Source organism: Adiantum capillus-veneris, chromosome 27, assembly GCF_014529385.1.
Source record: "Adiantum capillus-veneris isolate H3 chromosome 27, ASM1452938v2, whole genome shotgun sequence".
NCBI classification, from domain to species: Eukaryota; Viridiplantae; Streptophyta; class Polypodiopsida; order Polypodiales; family Pteridaceae; genus Adiantum; species Adiantum capillus-veneris.
Genome location: NC_140957.1, coordinates 132893573 through 132914192, shown reverse-complemented (window position 1 = coordinate 132914192; position 20620 = coordinate 132893573). Strand labels below are relative to the sequence as shown.

The 20620-nt window shown below is 46.7% G+C and overlaps 1 protein-coding gene across 3 annotated transcripts in view; it reads left to right on the top strand.

Moving 5' to 3' along the window:
- LOC147422784 (M28 Zn-peptidase nicastrin) overlaps window positions 1–18597 on the top strand; it is a 99263-nt gene extending 80666 nt beyond the window's left edge. Inside the window, exons 2-14 of one of the 3 annotated variants that reach the window (XM_086503601.1) lie at window positions 6058–6224; window positions 6636–6739; window positions 6840–6906; window positions 7055–7147; window positions 7219–7383; window positions 7484–7624; window positions 7716–7793; window positions 7901–8013; window positions 8107–8167; window positions 8248–8415; window positions 16753–16854; window positions 17835–17924; window positions 18015–18597. In XM_086503601.1, the coding sequence (XP_086359727.1) occupies window positions 6058–6224; window positions 6636–6739; window positions 6840–6906; window positions 7055–7147; window positions 7219–7383; window positions 7484–7624; window positions 7716–7793; window positions 7901–8013; window positions 8107–8167; window positions 8248–8415; window positions 16753–16854; window positions 17835–17924; window positions 18015–18077 (1412 nt within the window). In that variant the 3' untranslated portion in view covers window positions 18078–18597. Of the gene's footprint in view, window positions 1–6057; window positions 6225–6635; window positions 6740–6839; window positions 6907–7054; window positions 7148–7218; window positions 7384–7483; window positions 7625–7715; window positions 7794–7900; window positions 8014–8106; window positions 8168–8247; window positions 8416–8498; window positions 14054–16752; window positions 16855–17834; window positions 17925–18014 lie in introns of those variants that run through there. The other 2 variants (XR_015186844.1, XM_086503602.1) reach the window with 2 other exon arrangements.
- The last annotated feature ends 2023 nt before the right edge of the window (window positions 18598–20620 follow it).

Genomic DNA, 20620 nt, shown 5'->3' with positions numbered 1-20620 from the left:
ACACTGGAAGAGGGCGCACTGCAAACCTCAGTAATCGAAGAAATCAACACGATCAAGGAACAAGTACGGGCCATCAAAGAGGGAGAAGAACAACACAAAGAAATGACGACTTCTTGGGTGGATGTTCTTACCAAAACCCAACAGAAGGCGGACGAAGCCGAGAAATGGATCAAGGTGGCCAAGAAAGGAAAAGACAAGGAGATAATGCCCACGTCCACACCCAACAACATCATTAACTGTACACTAGAGGAGGAGCAGAGGAGAAGGGTGCGCGCTTTACATGTAAGAATTTGCGGTCTTAAAGACAAAGGCAATGTGGACGAAGAAGTAAAAGAACTCACAGCCTTGATGGGGATTCATGAGCCGACACACACAAGGGCATGGAGACTGGGCAGCATAAAGAAAAATGGAGGCAGTGGAGAAACCTCAAAAGAAAGAGCACGCATCTTCCGTTTTCCCTCCATGGAAGCAAAGAAGTCATTCTTGAAGAAAAGACCAACTCTTAAAGAGACTGGCATCTTTCTCGAGGATGGTCTCACCCTCTCGCAGATCGCTCATATGGAGGAAGTAATGCCGGAGATTAGAGCGGCAAGGGAAAAAGGCAAGATCGCTTTTTACCGAGACGAAAACGTGGTAATACTAGAGCGACGCTCCACATGACGGTGCGAGACCTATGGGACCACACTCAAAGTAGTTGCCTGGAACTGCAATGGATCTATGCGTCTTGATTTGGGTGCCTTTGAGGATAGCTTTACTGGAAGAGACATCATCTTTTACTCTAAGACACACCAAGCCCCTGGGCAATTCATGCCTCACATCAGTGGATACAGGTGGGAAACAGCTTACAAACAGGAGACACGCTCAGAGCACAGAGGATGGGGCTCGGGGGGGAGTGGCAGTGTTATTTAGAGAGGATCTGCAGCCATTGATACATCTAGCCCATAGGGATAAGCAGGCTAGGTACATGTGGGTGAGATTGAAAGCAGAGACAGGCAGATATCTCTACATTGCTATTTGCTACTTTCCCCCGAGTACATCAGTCTATGCATCACCCAGAGGACAGTCCCCTTTTTCTATTTTGGATGATGACATATGGGAGTTCTCTAGAGATAGTGACATTATCATTCTAGGGGACTTCAATGCTAGGATTGCCCATCACCAGACAGTGTTTTATGATACTTCGGAGGAGATGCTGAGAGAGCTAGATGTGGTAGAGACGGGCCTGTCCAGACTATCACACGATGTGGAATATACTGAGTATGGGCGACACCTGATAGACATGGGCACCGCACATGGATTGGCCATCTTGAATGGCCTACAGAGATTTCCTGCTGTGGGAGGTTTTACATGCTTTCCACACAGACATGGAGCCAGCACAGTGGACTATGTCATGGCACAGCCGAATCTCATCTCTAGTGTCCAGGATCTCACAGTTGGGCCCAGACCGGTCGGGGTGGCAGTGGATCATGCTCTTGTGTCGATGACCATCTCCTTCCAGTTCAGTGTAGCACACAAGCCACGGGTAGCAGCCCCTACTCGCTACACCTTCACACGGGAGACGGATTCTGTATACATAGACGGGATCTACAGACGCCTATGCACTGAGGACCCGAGGCAACCTCTGGAGGAGCTAACTACTATACTGACACGGACATTACATGATGCAGCAGCAGAGGCATACCCACACACCCAGCCTGAGCAGAGACGCCGATCAGGGAGCATGCCTCAGAACAGCCGGTACGATGAGGAGTGCCGCCATACTAGAGCTAGACTTCAGAAGGAGGTGCTTTTGGGGGACGTCACTCACAGACAGTCACAGATTGACTTCCGACGCCTGGTGCGGCGGAAGAAGAGGGCTTTTTTGGCTCAACTCGAGCAGGATCTATACCAGCTATTCTTGAGTCAGGACTCGCGTGAGGCGTGGCGGCTCTTTCATGAGCAGTCCCCCCCCCCCCCCCCCCCCCCTATTTCCTCCACAGAGACGAAAACGTGGTAATACTAGAGCGACGCTCCACATGACGGTGCGAGACCTATGGGACCACACTCAAAGTAGTTGCCTGGAACTGCAATGGATCTATGCGTCTTGATTTGGGTGCCTTTGAGGATAGCTTTACTGGAAGAGACATCATCTTTTACTCTAAGACATACCACGCCCCTGGGCAATCCATGCCTCACATCAATGGATACAGGTGGGAGACAGCCTACAGATAGGAGACACGCTCAGAGCACAGAGGGCAGGGCTCGGGGGGAGTGGCAGTGTTAATTTAGAGAGGATCTACAGCCACTGATACATATAGCCCGCAGGGACGAGCAGGCTAGGTACATGTGGGTGAGACTGACAGCAGAGACAGACAGATACCTCTATCTAGCTATTTGCTACTTTCCCCCGAGTACATCAGTTTATGCATCACCCAGAGGACAGTCCCCTTTCTCTATTTTGGATGATGACATATGGGAGTTCTCTAGGGACGGTGACATTATCATCCTAGGGGACTTCAATACTAGGACTGCCCATCACCAGGCAGTGTTTTATGATACTTCAGAGGAGATGCTAAGAGAGCTAGATGCTGGAGAGACGGGCCTTTCCAGATGATCACACGATGTGGAATATACTGAGTATGGGCGACACCTGATAGACATGGGCACTTCACATGGATTGGCCATCTTGAACGGCCTACAGAGATTTCCTGATGCGGGAGGTTTTACATGCTTCCCACGCAAACATGGAGCCAGCACAGTGGACTATGTCATGGCACAGCCGAATCTCATCTCTAGTATCCAGGACCTCACGGTTGAGCCGAGACCGGTCGGGGTGGCAGTGGAACATGCTCTGGTGTCGATGACCATCTCCTTCCAGTTCAGTGCAGCACACAGGCCACGAGTAGCAACCCCTACTCGCTACACCTTCACACGGGAGACGGATTCTGTATACATAGACGGGATCTACAGACGCCTATGCACTGAGGACCCGAGGCAACCTCTGGAGGAGCTAACTACTATACTGACACAGACATTACATGATGCAGCAGCAGAGGCATACCCACACACCCAGCCTGAGCAGAGACGCTGATAAGGGAGCATGCCTCAGAAAGCTGGTACGATGAGGAGTGCCGCCAGACTAGAGCTAGACTTCAGAGGGAGGTGCTTTTGGGGGACGTCACTCACAGACAGTCACAGATTGACTTCCGACGACTGGTGCGGCGGAAGAAGAGGGCTTTTTTGGCTGGACTTGAGCAGGATCTATATCAGCTATTCTTGAGTCAGGACTCGTGTGAGGCGTGGCGGCTCTTTCATGAGCAGTCCCCCCCCCCCCCGCCGCTATTTCCTCCACAGAGACCTAGGGGCAGTACGCATCATCTTTGTACACAGTACCTGGACAGCCGCCCCTCCCCAACCCCCCCGATCCATGCCCACACGCATGTGTCTTTTTCACCCCGCTGAGATGGTGAAGAAAGCTATCGACAGGATGAAGACCGGGAGAGCATATGATCATGATGGCCTAGTCGCTGAGCATTTCATGCATGCCAAAGACCTACTAGCAGAGCTTCTAGCAGTTATGTTTAACCGGGCCATGTGTGAGGGCCCACCAGACACTTGGAGCCTATCTACGATGGTACCTATCTTCAAATCAGGAGACCCCATGGAGCCTTGGAATTATCGCAATATTATGATCGGGCACACACTGGCACGGTTGTATGCATGCATTCTTGAGCAACAACTGAGTAGATGGGCAGAGAGGGAAGGAATACGGACACTGGGCAGGCATGATTCAGGAGAGGCTTCTGTACTCTTGACCATATCCTAACACTCAGGGCCATCATCGAAGAAGGTAGATCTCATGGGAGACGGATCTATTGTAGCTTTGTGGACTTCCGCAAAGCTTTCGACACGGTACCCAGAGCTAGACTGATGTGCAAACTACAGGAAATGGGAGTACCCACAAAACTCATTTGGGGGATCATGGCATTGTACAGATCAGTAGTAGGGCATGTACGCATCCCGGAGGGACTTTCTACACCGTTGCACTCCAGTATTGGGGTGAAGCAGGGCTGCCCGCTCTCCCCTACTCTTTTCGGTATGTATGTGGATGAGGTTTCTGACTACATTGACATCGATGGGGATAAAGGTGCCCAGTTGGCAGGGACATGGATTCCACTTCTGTTATATGTTGATGACATAGTGTTGATCTCCGAATCCCCAGAGGGAATGCAACGTCAATTGGATGCTCTGCATACATTTGCCCACGAAAGTGGTTTGTCTGTCAACCTGGGTAAAACCAAGGTTATGGTGTTTAATACCACCCCACAGTGGATCAGGAGGTCAGCACCTACATTCACATACGGCCAGGAGACTGTGGAGTACACAGACGCTTACACTTACCTTGGAGTGGTTTTTAGCGGACCTGCATTCTCACTCAGTAGAGCAGCAGAGACCAGACTTACTAGAGCCCACGTAGCTCTGGGGAGATTGGAGAGGATGTGTTCGCGGGTTCAGTTTCAGGAGCCCCGGACGAAGCTCTGGCTCTTTGACACCTTGGTGGCTTCAGCATTGCTCTATGGAACGGAGATATGGGGACCTTCACTTGATCACCACGGGAGGCCGGGTCGCTTAGACGGATGGGGGAACATGGAGAAACCTCTCGTCTCTATGATCTCGAGGCTCATTAGAGCCAAGGCATCAGTACCACGGGCCATTATCCGAGCAGAGCTAGCGGCCCCCCCACTTGTGTTGGAGGCGCTCACCAGATTAGTCTCCTTCATAAACCGCACATGGGCACTTCCTAGAGACAGATATGCTCGCATAGCACTTGAATCCTCTCGACAGTTAGCCATACAAGGAGATACAACATGCTGGTATGGGGAGATGACATCATGGGTTCAGCTTAGACAGGTTGCCACCATTCCATTACTCATTGGATGCACCATCTCTCAGTCTTACACAGTCAGAGATCACCAAGCTCATCCGCCAAGACCTGACCCAGCTAGACACCAGGAGGACATGGATACAACCAACACAGGAATTGGGCACGAAGATGGCTTTCTACAGAGACCACCTCCTCCAGCTTACGGAAGATGGTTTTGTGGCGAGACCCAGATACATGGATACCCACTTGTCTCATGGGATACGATGTGCTATTGGCCAGTTACGCACATCTTCTCACCAGTTGCGGATTGAGACTGGGAGATACAACGGAGTACCAGCGGAGGACAGGACATGCCCCTTGTGTAACATGGAACCTGAGAAGACAGAGCTACACTATACATGCCGTTGCCCCGTCTACTACGAGATACAAGGCCGCTTCCATTGCTTGTTCAGAGAGGGTTTTGGACCACTCTCAAGTGTCATGGGATACGAAGATCAGAGATGTCTGGGTTTGTTCTTGCTCGAGCTGTGCAGACACAGAGATAGCCTGATGAATGGCGAGGCTAGCCAGTCTCAAAGACGGATCACAGACTTCTTGAGAGCAGACACGGGACAGCCGCAAGAGCCACCCCCACAGCAGAGCTCCCCCTCGTCTCACACGAGAGGCACACTGATTGACCGAGCGATTGAACTGGGGAAATCTAGGCGCCCGCGACGGCGAGGAACTACACAGCATTGACGGAGGCTACGACAGAAAATTCGGAGCACGCTGGCCAGGCATGCACGACGCTCGGTCAGACTACTAGCCATGGAGGAAATTGATGAGATTCGCCAACGACCGATGCTAGATCTCTTGTGATTCAGCTATCCCAACAAGCCGCCCATTTTTCTGCTTAGTTTTTGCTTGACTCACATCAACCAACTTAGGACCCCATTGTATATGTCTTTGTTTTGTACTGTTGTTAGGTTATTTTGTTACTCTGACTTTGTATCAGATCCACCACTTTGTAACTTTCAGGTCTCATAGGTCATTACGGCCTTTTGAAGACGTTAATATAACATTTCATTTCATTTCTCTCTCCCCCCCCCCATCTGTGTGTCCTTTGTTTTTTCTGGTAAGGTGCAAGATAGTTTGTCCACATAGTTGATACTTTGGTGAGAATCCAGATGTCTGAAGTTGGTGGTTTTGTACAGATTTGCTACGAAGCAAACAAGTTATAGGTGGTCTCTTGCTGCTGCTTCCTTCCAAGTTCACAACTCAATGTAGTGCAGATGATGCAGCTGATTCCGAAGATGCAGATGCAGATGTATTTGAAGAAATTTCAGAGCTTGAGCGCTCGCTTATACACAGTAGCTTACCTGTAAGAGCAAAAGAAACTGAAATTTAAATTTTCTGTCTTCCAGGAAGTTGGCTCCTTGGGTGAAGATGTGAAGATTTGACATGTCTCTCTCTCTGTTTTTTTGTTATATTGAGCTGGAAACTGGCAGCATGTGTAATTATTATCAGTTTGGCATGTGCTCAGGTGTTTGTGCCTTCATAAGTGGGTTACTGAATGTCTGGCCAACACTCATCTGCTTTCTTTTTCTTTTCATGGTTATTAATTTCTTTACAAAAGCGCAGTTGCTAGATTTTCTTGTTGTATCAAGCACTATGCTGTAGCAACTTTTTGCTTTCGTCTCTGAAAGCTAGGATGGAGTGTTCTTGAAAGGAATCTCCTCTCTTGCCATTCTTGCCACATTCTCTAAATATATCAAATTTAATTGTTTTGCAGTATCCTGTCTATTTTGCCTTTGAGAATGAGAAATTGATGTCTCTTTTACAAGAGGTGGAAGAGAATGATGCTGCAGGGAGGCACGCTACAGCAATCACTGGAGGGTAGTTTCTCAATCTTTCCACGTGTACGTTCAAGTTTAGTCTGATCAAGCTGGTGGCCCTCTATGTGAGATGTCTCAATAGTTACCTCATCATTGTGCAGCTATAAGCTCGTGGTTCCAGTTGCGGAGCCCAAGAAGCTGACGACCAGCAGTTTGACAAATTTGCAGGTGTAAAATTTAGAATGAAAAAGCTATTATGACTACAATTTATCTTGGAAATCCCTTTTTTTATTTCTAAAATTGAAGTTTTGTCACCAAAAATATTATGAAGCACATTAAAGTATTTCTAGCCACAGCTTCCTTGTTTTTTCTGAAGGCCTGGCTTCCTGGGTTGCGTGGGGATGGTGACATATCTCAACTCCCCACTATTGCAGTTGTGGCCTCTTATGATACCTTTGGAGTAGCACCGGTAAGCTTATTAAGTAGACGTTTTTCTGTCTGCTCGATTCATGGTCTAAAATTTTTGTTTCTTGATTGCAGGCATTGTCAGAAGGGAGTGATAGCAATGGGAGTGGTGCTGTGGCACTACTAGAACTTATAAGGCTATTTTCTCGGTTGTATGCTAATCCGAAGACACAAGGGAAGTACAATCTTCTCTTTGGTCTAACATCAGGAGGCCCCTTCAATTATAATGGTACAGCAAAGGTAGGTCTTATGGTTCCCTGTCAAAATCAATGTAATCGTTTATGCTCTTGAAACCTCAGGCATTTAACACTTTTTTTTTGGGATCCTAAATAAAACACAGTGGCTAAAGAGCTTTGATCAGCGACTTCGCGAAAGCATAGACTACGCGATTTGCTTGAACGGCATTGGATCAAAGTCGAACAAGCTTTGGCTACATGTCTCGAAACCTCCAGATAGTGCTTATATCAAACAAATCCACGATGTCTGTTTATGAGAATTGAATGTTTTACTGGATAAAGTTTGCTACATGTTGGTAATCTTTTGTTCTTACCAAGAGTTGACATCTTATTCAGGGCTTTGAGCGAGTGGCCAATCAATTAGGGCTAGAAGTGACACTTAAACATAAGAAGATTAACATATCAAATTCTAGGGTAAGCTGTCTAGTTGTTTTAAACCATGTACTTTCCTTTGTTGTAAAATCAAGTATCAAATCTTCACAGCTCCCCGAGCATGATGATTATTTTTGAACAACTTCTAGGTAGCATGGGAACATGAGCAGTTTTCTCGACATAGGATAACAGCAGCAACACTTTCTAAGATTGAGAATGCACCAGACTTATTAGAGCATGCAGGAGGTTTAGCTGATAAGAGGCAGGCTTGGATATTTCTTTGAATTAATTTTTTGTAATTCTACTTTTGAGGTGTCAAGCTCACGTGGTAACGTTTCTTGATTGACAATGACAGAGAAAAAGTTGACTCTTCAGCTATCAGTCAAGTTGTTAAACTTGTAGCAGAAAGCCTTGCTGTGAGTCCTGAGCCGATGTTTTTTTAAATTTGGAGCATGAAAATTTAATGACTTGATTTAGTTTGTGTTTCTGGGTACAGAGCTACATCTATGGTCATCAAGGGAGTCCAGTTGAGGTGTTTGCCCATGGAAGTAGTTTGGAAGTCAGTGAGTCTTACATTAGCCATTGGTTAGACTTACTGTCGCGAACTCCCAGAGTTGCAGCATTTCTCAGCAGAACTGATCCTTTAATGGAAGCTCTGAAAAAGGTTGTTAAATCTGCCGTCTTTGGTTTGTTCGGCTTTCCAAATTGGTGTGTTTCAAAAGTTTTTTCAACTGTCATTTTGGTCAGCGTGCTGGTTTGCTAGTCCTTTTACCAGCTCAAAGTTATCGACTCATCAGGTCGTCACAGATGAGGTGGTACAACGGTAGAGTTCAGGTGGTACAGTTTCAAAGTCCTTTTAGTCCAGATCAGGCGGTACAGCTATTTTGTGCTTTGTTGAGAGCACAGATCACATTCTTACTTTGGTTGCATGGTTATCTGTCCATAATGTCAGTAGTATGTGGTTCGCATTAACATGATCTTTAATTTACAAAAGACTAAAATTTACTGATTCTAGTAAAGGGAATGAGAAGGTGAACCTTCCAAGAGAAAAGCAACCTATCAAGGGACGTCCATTCTAAAAGCATTTACCAAGAATGGAAGAATGTAAGCATATTGCCTATACTGTTTGAGAGCAATCATGAGGTCTTTGTTGGGACAGACTCGCTCAAAGAATTCAATCCACCTTCCCAATCATTTGTTGCCTTCAACAGTACATTATAAACCATATGCGGATAATTTGGGAGCAGCTGCCGCCTAGGAGTTGTGTTGGACATAGTAATATGGAATGGGGAGCAGGATAGGAAACGAGGTCAGTGCAAAAAACGGTAAAAAAGAACACTTTTTTAAAAAATTGTTCAAACTATACATATGCCACATAAAGAGACTAGAGAGGGAGCTTGCATAGACAGTAGGAGAGGGAACTTCAAGCAATGTGGCTCTCACCATCAATAAAGGGCGCCCCAAAAATGGTCACTAACAGTCCAAAATGGTCACTTTTTCAAAATACCACTGTCCGTCCCAGACAGTCTGCCATCACAAAAGGACATCCTCCTGGAAACCCCACTGTTTGAGGGGCCATCTTGTCATGATCCATCCCCCCTTTTCCCCCAGTCAACTCTATCCCCAACCCTGGGTTGGAGTCCCCCTTTCCCCTGTGACTATGGCCTCAGATCCTCTGCTCTATATTCATAGCATGCATGGCCCTTGGTTATGGGTTAGCCACTTGTACACTTATAGACGTGTTCTGCGGCGATGTGCTGCTCGGGTGCTCGTGTCATTGGTCTCTTTCTCTCGTTTATGCTGCCCATTTCCTGGTTTTGTGAGTGTATAGCGGGAAAGATTGTGGTAGAGGAGAGGGATGGTGGTGAGTAGTGCAGAGAAAAGGAGAGTGATAGTCATGAAGGGGGTTGAGAGTTAGAGGAGGAGATTGTGGGAAAGTGGCAGTTAGTCAAAGAGTATGAACAGAAAATGCTGTCTATGCTCTATGTATGGGTCAACCAAGTGAGGAGGGACTTTGAGTCATGGTCGTCCATGCTAGCCTTTCACGACAAAATACAAGCTAGGTCAAAAATAATGTGAGGTGCAGTTCTTATGAAGAAACACCAAAGAAGGAAGTCAGACAACATATTTCATGGTATGGATGATGCTCCGAAACTCCCTCCCTGCACAGCTTTTTGTCAAAGGTGGCAACGGAAGATGCAATGAATACAAGAACTGGCTTGTGATTGGGTGGACACCTCGACTCCGATCTAGAACACCTGCAATGCCACACACATGAACAAGGCACACCTGTGGAGAAGAGAGATGACTGAGGTAGAAAGAGACAAGACATTTGAGAGAGAGAGAAATGAAATGAAATGAAATGTTATATTAACGTCTTCAAAAGGCCGAAGTGACCTATGAGACCAGAAAGTTACAAGGTGGTGGATCTGATACAAAGTCAGAGTAACAAAATAACAACAGTACAAAATAAAGATATATAATATGGGATCCTAGATTGGTCGATGTGAACTAAGCAGAAATGGGCGGCTTGCTGGGATAGCTGAATCACAAGAGATCTAGCATCGGTCGTTGGCGGATCTCATCAATCTCCTCCATGGTTAGTAGTCTGACCGGGCGTCGTGCATGCCTGGCCAGAGTGCTCCGAATCTTCTGACGTAGCCTCCGTCGATGCTATGTAGTCCTCCGCAGTCGTGGGTGCCTGGATTTCCCCAGTTGAGTCGCTCGGTCGATCAGTGTGCCTCTGGTGTGAGACGAGGGGGAGCTCTGCTGTGGGAGTGGCTCTTGCGGCTGTCCCATGTCTGCTCTGAAGAAGTCTGTGATCAGTCTTTGAGACTGGCTAACCTTGCCACTCATCAGGCTATCTCTGTGTCTGCGCAGCTCGAGCAAGAACAAACCCAGGCATCTCTGATCCTCGTGTCCCATGACTCTTGAGAGTGGTCCAAAACCCTCTCTGAACAAGCAATGGAAGCGGCCTCGTATCTCGTAGTAGACGGGGCAGCGGCATGTATAATGCAACTCTGTCTCAGGCTCCATGTCACACAAGGGGCATGTCTTGGCCTCTGCTGGTACTCCGTTGTATCTCCCAGTCTCAATCCGCAGCTGGTGAGAAGATGTGCGTAACTGGCCAATAGCACATCGTATCCCATGAGACAAGTGGGTGTCCATGTATCTGGGTCTCGTCACAGAACCATCCTCCGTAAGCTGGAGAAGATGGTCTCTGTAGAAAGCCATCTTCGTGCCCAATTCCTGTACTGGCTGTATCCATGTCCTCCTGGTGTCTAGCTGGGTCAAGTCTTGGCGGATGAGCTTGGTGATCTCTGACTACATAAGAGTGAGAGATGGTGCATCCAATGAGTACTGGAATGGTGGCAGTCTGTCTATGCTGAACCCATGCGCCTGAAACCATAATGCCATCTCCCCAAACCAGCATGTTGTATCTCCTTGCATGGCTAACTGTTGAGAGGACTCAAGTGCAATGCGAGCATATCTGTCTCTAGGAAGTTCCCATGTGATCTGGTGAGCGCCTCAACCACTAGTGGGGGGCCGCTAGCTCTGCTCGGATAATGGCCAGTGGTACTGATGCCTTGGCTCTAATGAGCCGCGAGATCATAGAGACGAGAGGTTTCTCCATGTTCCCCCATCCATCTGTGCGACCCGGCCTCCCATCACCCGTGGTGATCCAATGAAGGTCCCCATATCTCAGCTCCATAGAGCAATCCTGAAGCCACCAAAGTGTCAAAGAGCCAGAGCTTCATCCGGGGTTCTTGAAACTGAACCTGCGAACACATCTTCTCCAATCCCAATGCTGCGTGGGCTCTAGTCAGTCTGGTCTCTGCTGCTCTTCTGAGTGAGAATGCAAGTCGGCTAAAAACCACTCCAAGGTAAGTGTAAGCGTCTATGTACTCCACAGTCTCCTGGCCGTATGTGAATGTAGGTGCTGACCTCCTGATCCACTGTGGGGTGGTATTAAACACCATAACCTTGGTTTTACCAAGGTTGACAGACAAACCACTCTCGTGGGCAAACCTATGCAAAGCATCCAATTGACATTGCATTCCCTCTGGAGATTCGGAGATCAACACTATATCATCAGCATATAACAAAAGTGGAATCCATGTCCCTGCCAACTGTGCACCTCTATACCATCACTCTTAATGTAGTCAGAAACCTCATCCACATACATACCGAAAAGAGTAGGAGAGAGCGGGCAGCCCTGCTTCACCCCAATAGTGGAGTGAACCGGTGTAGAAAGTCCCTCAGGGGTGCGTACATGCCCTACTACTGATCTGTACAATGCCATGATCCCCCAAATGAGCTCTGTGGTACTCCCATTTCCTGTAATCTGCGCATCAATCTAGCTCTGGGTACTGTGTCAAAAGCTTTGCGGAAGTCCACAAAGCTACAATAGATCCGTCTCCCATGAGATCTGCCCTCCTCGATGATGGCCCTGAGTGTCGAGATATGGTCAAGAGTAGAGAAGCCTCTCCTGAACCCTGCCTGCCCAGCTGCACGCATTCCTTCCCTCTCTGCCCATCTACTCTACTGTTGCTCAAGAATGGATGCATACAACCGTGCCAGTGTGTGTCCAATCATGATAGTGCGATAATTCCCAGGCTCCATGGGGTCTCCTGACTTGAAGATAGGTACAATCGTAGATAGGCTCCAAGTGTCCGCCGGTAGGCCCTCACACATGGCACAATTAAACATAACTGCTAGTAGGTCTTTGGCATGCATGAAATGCTCAGCGACTAAGTCATCATGATCATATGCTCTCCCAGTCCTCATCCTGTCAATGGCTTTCTTCACAATCTCAGCGGTGAAAAAAGCACATGTGTGTGGGCATGGATCGGGGGGGTTGGGAAGGGGCGGCTGTCGAGGTACTGTGTATAAAGATGATGCGTACTGACCCTAGGTCTCTGTGGAGGAAATAGCAGGGGGGGGGGGACTGCTCATGAAAGAGCCGCCACGCCTCACGCGAGTCCTGACTCAAGAATAGCTGGTATAGATCCTGCTCGAGTTGAGCCAAAAAAGCCCTCTTCTTCCGCCGCACCAGGCGTCGGAAGTCAATCTGTGACTGTCTGTGAGTGACGTCCCCCAAAAGAACCTCCCTCTGAAGTCTAGCTCTAGTATGGCGGCACTCCTCATCGTACCAGCTGTTCTGAGGCATGCTCCCTGATCGGCGTCTCTGCTCAGGCTGGGTGTGTGGGTATGCCTCTGCTGCTGCATCATGTAATGTCCGTGTCAGTATAGTAGTTAGCTCCTCCAGAGGTTGCCTCGGGTCCTCAGTGCATAGGCGTCTGTAGATCCCGTCTATGTATACAGAATCCGTCTCCCGTGTGAAGGTGTAGCGAGTAGGGGCTGCTACCCGTGGCTTGTGTGCTACACTGAACTGGAAGGAGATGGTCATCGACACAAGAGCATGATCCATTGCCACCCCGACCGGTCTGGGCCCAACTGTGAGATCCTGGACACTAGAGATGAGATTCGGCTGTGCCATGACATAGTCCACTGTGCTGGCTCCATGTCTGTGTGGAAAGCATGTAAAACCTCCCACAGCAGGAAATCTCTGTAGGCCATTCAAGATGGCCAATCCATGTGCGGTGCCCATGTCTATCAGGTGTCGCCCATACTCAGTATATTCCACATCGTGTGATAGTCTGGACAGGCCCGTCTCTACCACATCTAGCTCTCTCAGCATCTCCTCCGAAGTATCATAAAACACTGTCTGGTGATGGGCAATCCTAGCATTGAAGTCCCCTAGAATGATAATGTCACTATCTCTAGAGAACTCCCATATGTCATCATCCAAAATAGAAAAAGGGGACTGTCCTCTGGGTGATGCATAGACTGATGTACTCGGGGGAAAGTAGCAAATAGCAATGTAGAGATATCTGCCTGTCTCTGCTTTCAATCTCACCCACATGTACCTAGCCTGCTTATCCCTACGGGCTAGATGTATCAATGGCTGCAGATCCTCTCTAAATAACACTGCCACTCCCCCCCGAGCCCCGTCCTCTGTGCTCTGAGCGTGTCTCCTGTTTATAAGCTGTTTCCCACCTGTATCCACTGATGTGAGGCATGAATTGCCCAGGGGCTTGGTGTGTCTTAGAGTAAAAGATGATGTCTCTTCCAGTAAAGCTATCCTCAAAAGCACCCACATCAAGACGTATAGATCCATTATAGTTCCAGGCAGCCACTTTGAGTGTGGTCCCATCAGTCTCGCACCGTCATGTCGCGAGAGAGAGAGAGAGAGAGAGAGAGAGAGAGAGAGAGAGAGAGAGAGAGAGAGAGAGAGAGAGCTGGGAAAGGCTGTCCATGCTGATAACAAACTGCTCATACAAGTGACCAAGGGTGGTCCGGCATAGATTTGAAATGCCCTATGGATAGGCGTGAGGTACACACAACTACGATCGCTACTGACATCGCCAACTACTCTTGCACACTAGACTAGTGGCACGGTCTCCACATCGGTATCATCTCCAACATGCTCTGAGGGCATAGTCCTCTTGGCTAGATCTAGATCTGGATCTGGATTTGGATCTCGGATGAGAAACCCTGCCACTGCATGATCACAAGGCTTATGACAACTGCACTGTGGAGATCGTCTCCACACACTGCAACTGTTGCTCAACAAAAACGCTGGGGCTGATCTGAAAAACAAACGCTAGGAATGTGCTCTGTTGTGACTAGCCTGCAGGATGACAGAAGACCTGGGAACCAAGCCAAAACCCAAGGCTAAACATGGTTGGACACAACCTGACATGAGAAACCTACCTCACACTGGCTGGGCACAGCCACAAAACAGCCCTCACTCCCTAACACTTGTCCTTGCTAGAAATTGGGACCGACTGGACGAATCTAGAGAGATGCCTGAACTATAACAGTTGTGTCTTGCAATATTCCCATGTACGCCTCTTGATTTTCGGCAACTGTCCCAATTTGTTTAAAAGGTCCTTTGTGATCATGAGCTTCCCTGCCGAAGAGTTGTTGATGATATGACAACTTGCTGATGTGGCTTGCCTGAGGCAACCGGAAGAAGAAGAGTAGAGCCGGAACCGACTGGAGCCAATTGCTGCACCAAAGTCAAAGCAGCACTCTGTAAAATGTGGACCGTATAATTTGATGATGTGGTGTTGTACTGATTAGGAGGCTGATGTGGCGTTTCGGTGCAGAGCTTCTTTTTGGGTCACAGTTATAAAAATAGGTGATTTTTAGGTGCTTTTGGGCATTGCTTTAAGATATTAGATGTTTTTGGTCTATTAGCACTTAACAAACATAAATTTTTTTTCTTTTTAAGTCTCTTCTTGGCCTTTTGGACCAACGCTTATAAGCCATAAGTCCTTAGTTTTGCGACTTTATGGAAGGCTCAGAGGGAGAGTGTCTGCTCTCCGACTGTTGTAACTTTGACAGGTTGGCAATGAAATAAAGAAAACCCTCTCCTCGCGCTCTCCCTTGCTACCCCCTTGCGCCCTCCCCTGCTGCCCTGCACCCTCGCGCTCACCTCCCCTGTTCCCCCCCCCCCCCCCCCCCCCCCCCCCCCCCCCCCCCCAATTGCGCCCTCCCCTGCTACCCCCTTGTGCCCTCCCCCCTCTCCCTTGCTACCCCGCACCCTAGCGTTCCCCGCTGCCCCGCCCCCCTTGTGCTCTCCCTCTGCAGCCCTGTAGCTCGACATGCAAGACGCCCAACCAGAGTACTGACCATGGAGGATGTTGATGAGATTCGACAGCGACCTATGAGAGATTTCATTTGAACCCAACCCCCCCCCCCCCCCCCCCCCCCCCCCCCCCCCCCCAAATCTCAATTCCGAATCAGCTTCAGATTCATTTCTTAATGTTTCTAGTGTTAGTTCTTTGTACTTTCCATACTCAGACATGATATCAGATTCACCAATTGTAACTTTTTGGTCTCATAGGTCATTTTGGCCTTTCGAAGACGTTAATATAACTTTTCATCTCTCTCTCTCTCTCTCTCTCTCTCTCTGCCCCGCCTGATGAGTGGCGAGGCTAGCCAGTCTCAAAGACAGATCACAGACTTCTTCAGAGCAGACATGGGACAGTCGCAAGAGCCACTCCCATAGTAGAGATCCCCCTCGTCTCAAACCAGAGGCACATTGATCGACCGAGCGACTGAACTGAGGAAATCCAGGCGCCCACGACTGCGGAGGACCACACAACATTGACGGAGGCTACGCCAGAAGATTTGGAGCACTCTGGCCAGGCATGCACGACGCCCGGTCAGACTACTAACCATGGAGGAGATTGATGAGATCCGCCAACGACCAATGCTAGATCTCCTGTGATTCAGCTATCCCAACAAGCCGCCCCTTTTTTGCTTTTGCTTAGTTCACATCGACCAGCCTAGGATCCCATAGTAGATATCTTTGTTTTGTACTGTTGTTATTTTGTTTCTCTGACTTTGTATCAGATCCACCACCTTGTACCTTTTTGGTCTCATAGGTCACTATGGCCTTTTGAAGACGTTAATATAACATTTCATTTCATTTCATTTCTCTCTCTCTCTCTCTCTCTCTCTCTCTCTCTCTCTCTCTCTCTCTCTCTCTCTCTCTCTCTCTCTCTCTCTCTCTCTCTTTTCCCCGTTGCTCGAACCCTACTTGTCTAACCAGCTTGACTTGCACTTTCCTTGATATGTGAATCTGGGCTAGGTCTATGGGTGATGTGGCAATTTTGACTTTGGGACAGGAAAAAGCCTGAAAGGCATGCCACAAAGCATGAAGATTAAGATATTTAAAGTGACCTCCCAAACTATGTGGCTAGATCTATCCAGGATGGAAAGGTGTTTTTAAGTGTCAAATTTGGTATAAGCTGTTCCCTCCCCACCTCAGCCCTCCACAGGTTGGCATAACATAGATACTCAGATCATGCTTCAAATTATATACAACAACTAAGCAAGTGTTGTTGCTTTAGAACTGGTAGTGCTTTGTCTTGAACCAAGTGGATCTGTTAGAATTACCAATTTCTTTATGCTTGTAATTTGACAGGAATTAGCTGATCATGCCAGTGAAGTTAGTGTTCAAAATGAGATTTGGGACAGCACCTTTGTGTTTTATGATGTTCCGAAGGCAGAGCTTAGTATCTATCAGGTATCTCTTGAAATGTGCACACTAAAGTCCGTTTACTTCTAAATGTGAACACCAGCTGTCTTGCGTCCGTGGTCTGATTTTTGGTGTTTCTATGGAGAGGAACTTTAGTAGGCTGTAGTCCTCTGACTTGTAAAGCACACATCAACAACCTTTCTCACTTTGAATGAAGAAGTACAGGTTGCTGATTGGGAGGGGTTTGCAGTTGTAGTACAGTTTGCCGATTAGGAGAGAACTTTAGTAGGCTGTAGTCCTGACTCATAAAGCACACATCAACAACCTTTCTCACTTTGAATGAAGTACAGGTTGCTGATTGGGAGGGGTTTGCAGATGTAGTACAGGTTGTCAGTTAGGAGAGAACTTTAGTAGGATGTAGTCCTCTGACTCATAAAGCACACATCAACAACGTCTCTCACTTTGAACGAAGAAGAGAGATTTGCAGATGTAGTACAAGTTGCTGATCAGGAGGTGGGTTAGGTTTCTTGCTGAGATTATAGGAGCTTTATAAGGTTGAAGCGGGGCTTCTTTTAGTCAAGAGGGGTCCCAGGTGGAATGCACATTCAAAAGTTCCTTTCTTTCCCCAACATCTTACTGAGCAGAAAGTGGAGGCCGATGCAAGTCCTAGGTTTGTTCTAAATGATAAGTGGTGAGGATCCTTTGTCAGAGAAGTTAGTGATATGGTATTGAGAGGTCACTCATCGTAGTACTGTTTTTGCACATGCGCGCTTGAGAATACATGCACGCTTAACTGTAAGTTTTCCACAGATTGGTCTATCCATCTAGACCCCAAAACCTCTAGTATTAGGGACCTTGGGTCTAGCCAATTTATGCAAGCTTTACAATTAGGCACCACTAATAGCTTACAAGTTGGGCTTACCCCAACAGCTAGACCTTGTGACTTAGCTGATTGAGATATGCGTTCATTTTTTGTGCAGAATTTTTTTTTGGTGGTGGTTTTCATGCTACTTAACACAATGTGGCAGGTTGCTAGTGTTGCTCTGGATTTGGTTGTACTGGTGGCCGTATTGGCATATTTGTTCATTCTTTTTGTCGTGCTAGTGGTCACAACCAAGGTAAAATGCTAACCAAGCTTCACACACTTTCTTTTTGTTTTTCTCCTCCCTTCTGACTCAATTGTACCTTTTTTCTGGGTGGATGTGCAGAGTGTTGATGATCTTATTGCTGTGTTTCGCCGGCCACCTTCAAAGAAGGTGAAAGCAGCTTAGTGTTGCTATAGGATGCTGGGGAGTTTGTGGCCTTGCTTTGAGCAATCATTTTTGTAGATCGTTGAGTGCAACAGAGTTTCAAGTACGTTATAGGACCTTCTCTTTTAGTCTCTTGCAACCGAGCCACTGCTTGGATGTGGCAGGTGTCCAAGTTGGGGTTAGAGATAAGTGCATACATGTGTACATTTTTAATGTCCGTTTTGTTGCGATGTGAAAACAAACACACGGAAAAAGCTGTCATGGATTGGAGGGACTCCATCCTATATGCATACACATGAACACATGAAGAACAATATGTTATGGAATGGAGTTTTCTATGGGTTATTCAGAAAGAAGTTGTAGCTATAAAACCGTATGGTGTTGCTTCACAAGTTGGCTGAGCTTTGTACATCCATCTCATTTGTGCATTGTGTAGGAGTGGGACTCTACACCATTCCACTAGCTTGACGTTATCAAATTTTCAGTCTTATGTTCTAACATGATCAACAAAACTTAAAACAGCTCAACTCTTCTAGCTTGAGTGCAACCGTATGAATTATGACTCTTTAAGACCCTGTTGTATGTCACATCAAACCTTTTGCTATATAGAACTGAAATCTTTTGTAGATTACTATGTTATTTGAAATAGAGGTAGAGGAGAATGAAGGAGTTTGCGTAAAAGTTTGGTGTGGAGCTCGCGTAGGGAATTGGTAAAAGCATCTAGGGTTTCTTGATCCAAAATAAAGTGGGAATAGGTGTTGAAACAATATCTCAAGATGGTTCTTGAAGCAATGACAATGTGTTACCACCTTGAGACCATCTTAAATAAGGTAGGTACATGACCAACTTGGCTACATGGAGCTGTAACTTATTCATGGCAGCATTAGCTGCAAAAATCGACTCCCTTTTTACGTGCATTTTCACTCCAGCCTTCTTGGGTGAACAAAGGAAGTACAAGGGCCACCCAGTTTACCTTAATGATGTGGAACACTCGAAGCATGATGAACATTAATGTCCTTGGAAAAGCACAAGAGGTTCTTGGTAAGCTACTTGCCTAGCATGAGGTATTTCAATCAGTTCACTGCAATATATTCCAAACAAATGCAAATTTTTGAAAAATTGATAATAAGTCGAGGCTTCCCTAAATGTTATGACCTATGCTCATGCAGGTGGATGACGTGAAAGAGCACGTCCCTTCAATTGCATCATCTATGCTTTCTAGTGGACAAGGAATTGTAGGAGAGGTACTCTTATTGGTCAATTGGGGTTAAACAAAGCCCTTACAAGAAGAAAGCGCTAGAAAAGCCTCTAGTAGGGAGCATCAAAAAATCCTTTGCAGGAGAGCACGAGAAGAGCCTATTTAGATTCTTTTGATGTCGCTTTTGGTAGGGTTTTTTTAAAGACCCATTGGACACGTCATCCAATGCAATGGCTTGTGCACATTGTGTAGACATGAAATATTGCATTCTATTGGCATTTTTCCATTTTGAGTGCATTACCCACATGCTTTGCTCTATGTTTGTAGCCATAATTAGTGGCGAGAGCTTGAGAGAGTACGCTATGTTGCAAACACTCAGCAAGCAAAATGAGATGATTGAACAAAAGTATGGTATCCTCGTGTGAGAAAGAAATAGTGAACCTTGAAGGGAGTATTGTTGCCCAACACAAATTTTTGGGTAAGTCTTTATCTTACAACGTGACCAATCGCATACATGCATGCACCTCTGTACATGGATACACCCTCCTACATAGAACACTCTTAACATATGCTACTGATGATGTGCACATGCTACTTGTTGTAGCCCACATGCTACTTGTCGTCTATCATATGGGTTGCATATCCTTCTCACTTTTATTTCTGCCTTTCATCTTGAGCCTATAAAGCCACTATGCAAAGCTTGTAGTTTCTCTCTCTCGTTTTTGCTAATCTATTAAGCAAGTTTCCATTCTACTGTATACATTTTATTTAGTCTACCTATTCTTTATTGCTATTGTTTCTACACAATAATAAATGCCACAATGGTTTATCCACCATAGCTCTTATTTGTTGTATCAGAGCTAACACACAATTAGTATGTTCTAATTACATTGGTTAGATCCTTATGATGAACATAATGCTCTCTCTCTCTCTCTCTCTCTCTCTCTCTCCCCCCCCCCCCCCCCCCCCCCCCCAACTAAGTTGATTCATAACTCTTTAAAGGGCGATCGCTACTCAATTCAAATTGTCTCTAGCGTTGGTCTTTCGGCATGTGTATACAGCCACTACACTTGCCAATGATCAGCGATAATTAAATTGAGCATTAGGTTGTGTGTGATTTTTTTCCTTCATTGGATTTGTTTGATTACATTTGATGCTTGAAAAATTACCTATCTAGCATATGTGCATGTAAAGCCTCCATCAAGAGCTCTCAAACAGATGTACCCATGCTACATTTATGCCAAGCATAAGAGTGTTTTGATTAATCTTCATTTTTTGTGCTTGATTTCTCCATGATTTCTACTCGTTGTCTTTGTTGAAATATGTGCGTATGCGGGTGCACGTGCTCCCTCAAATGTGTGTGCTT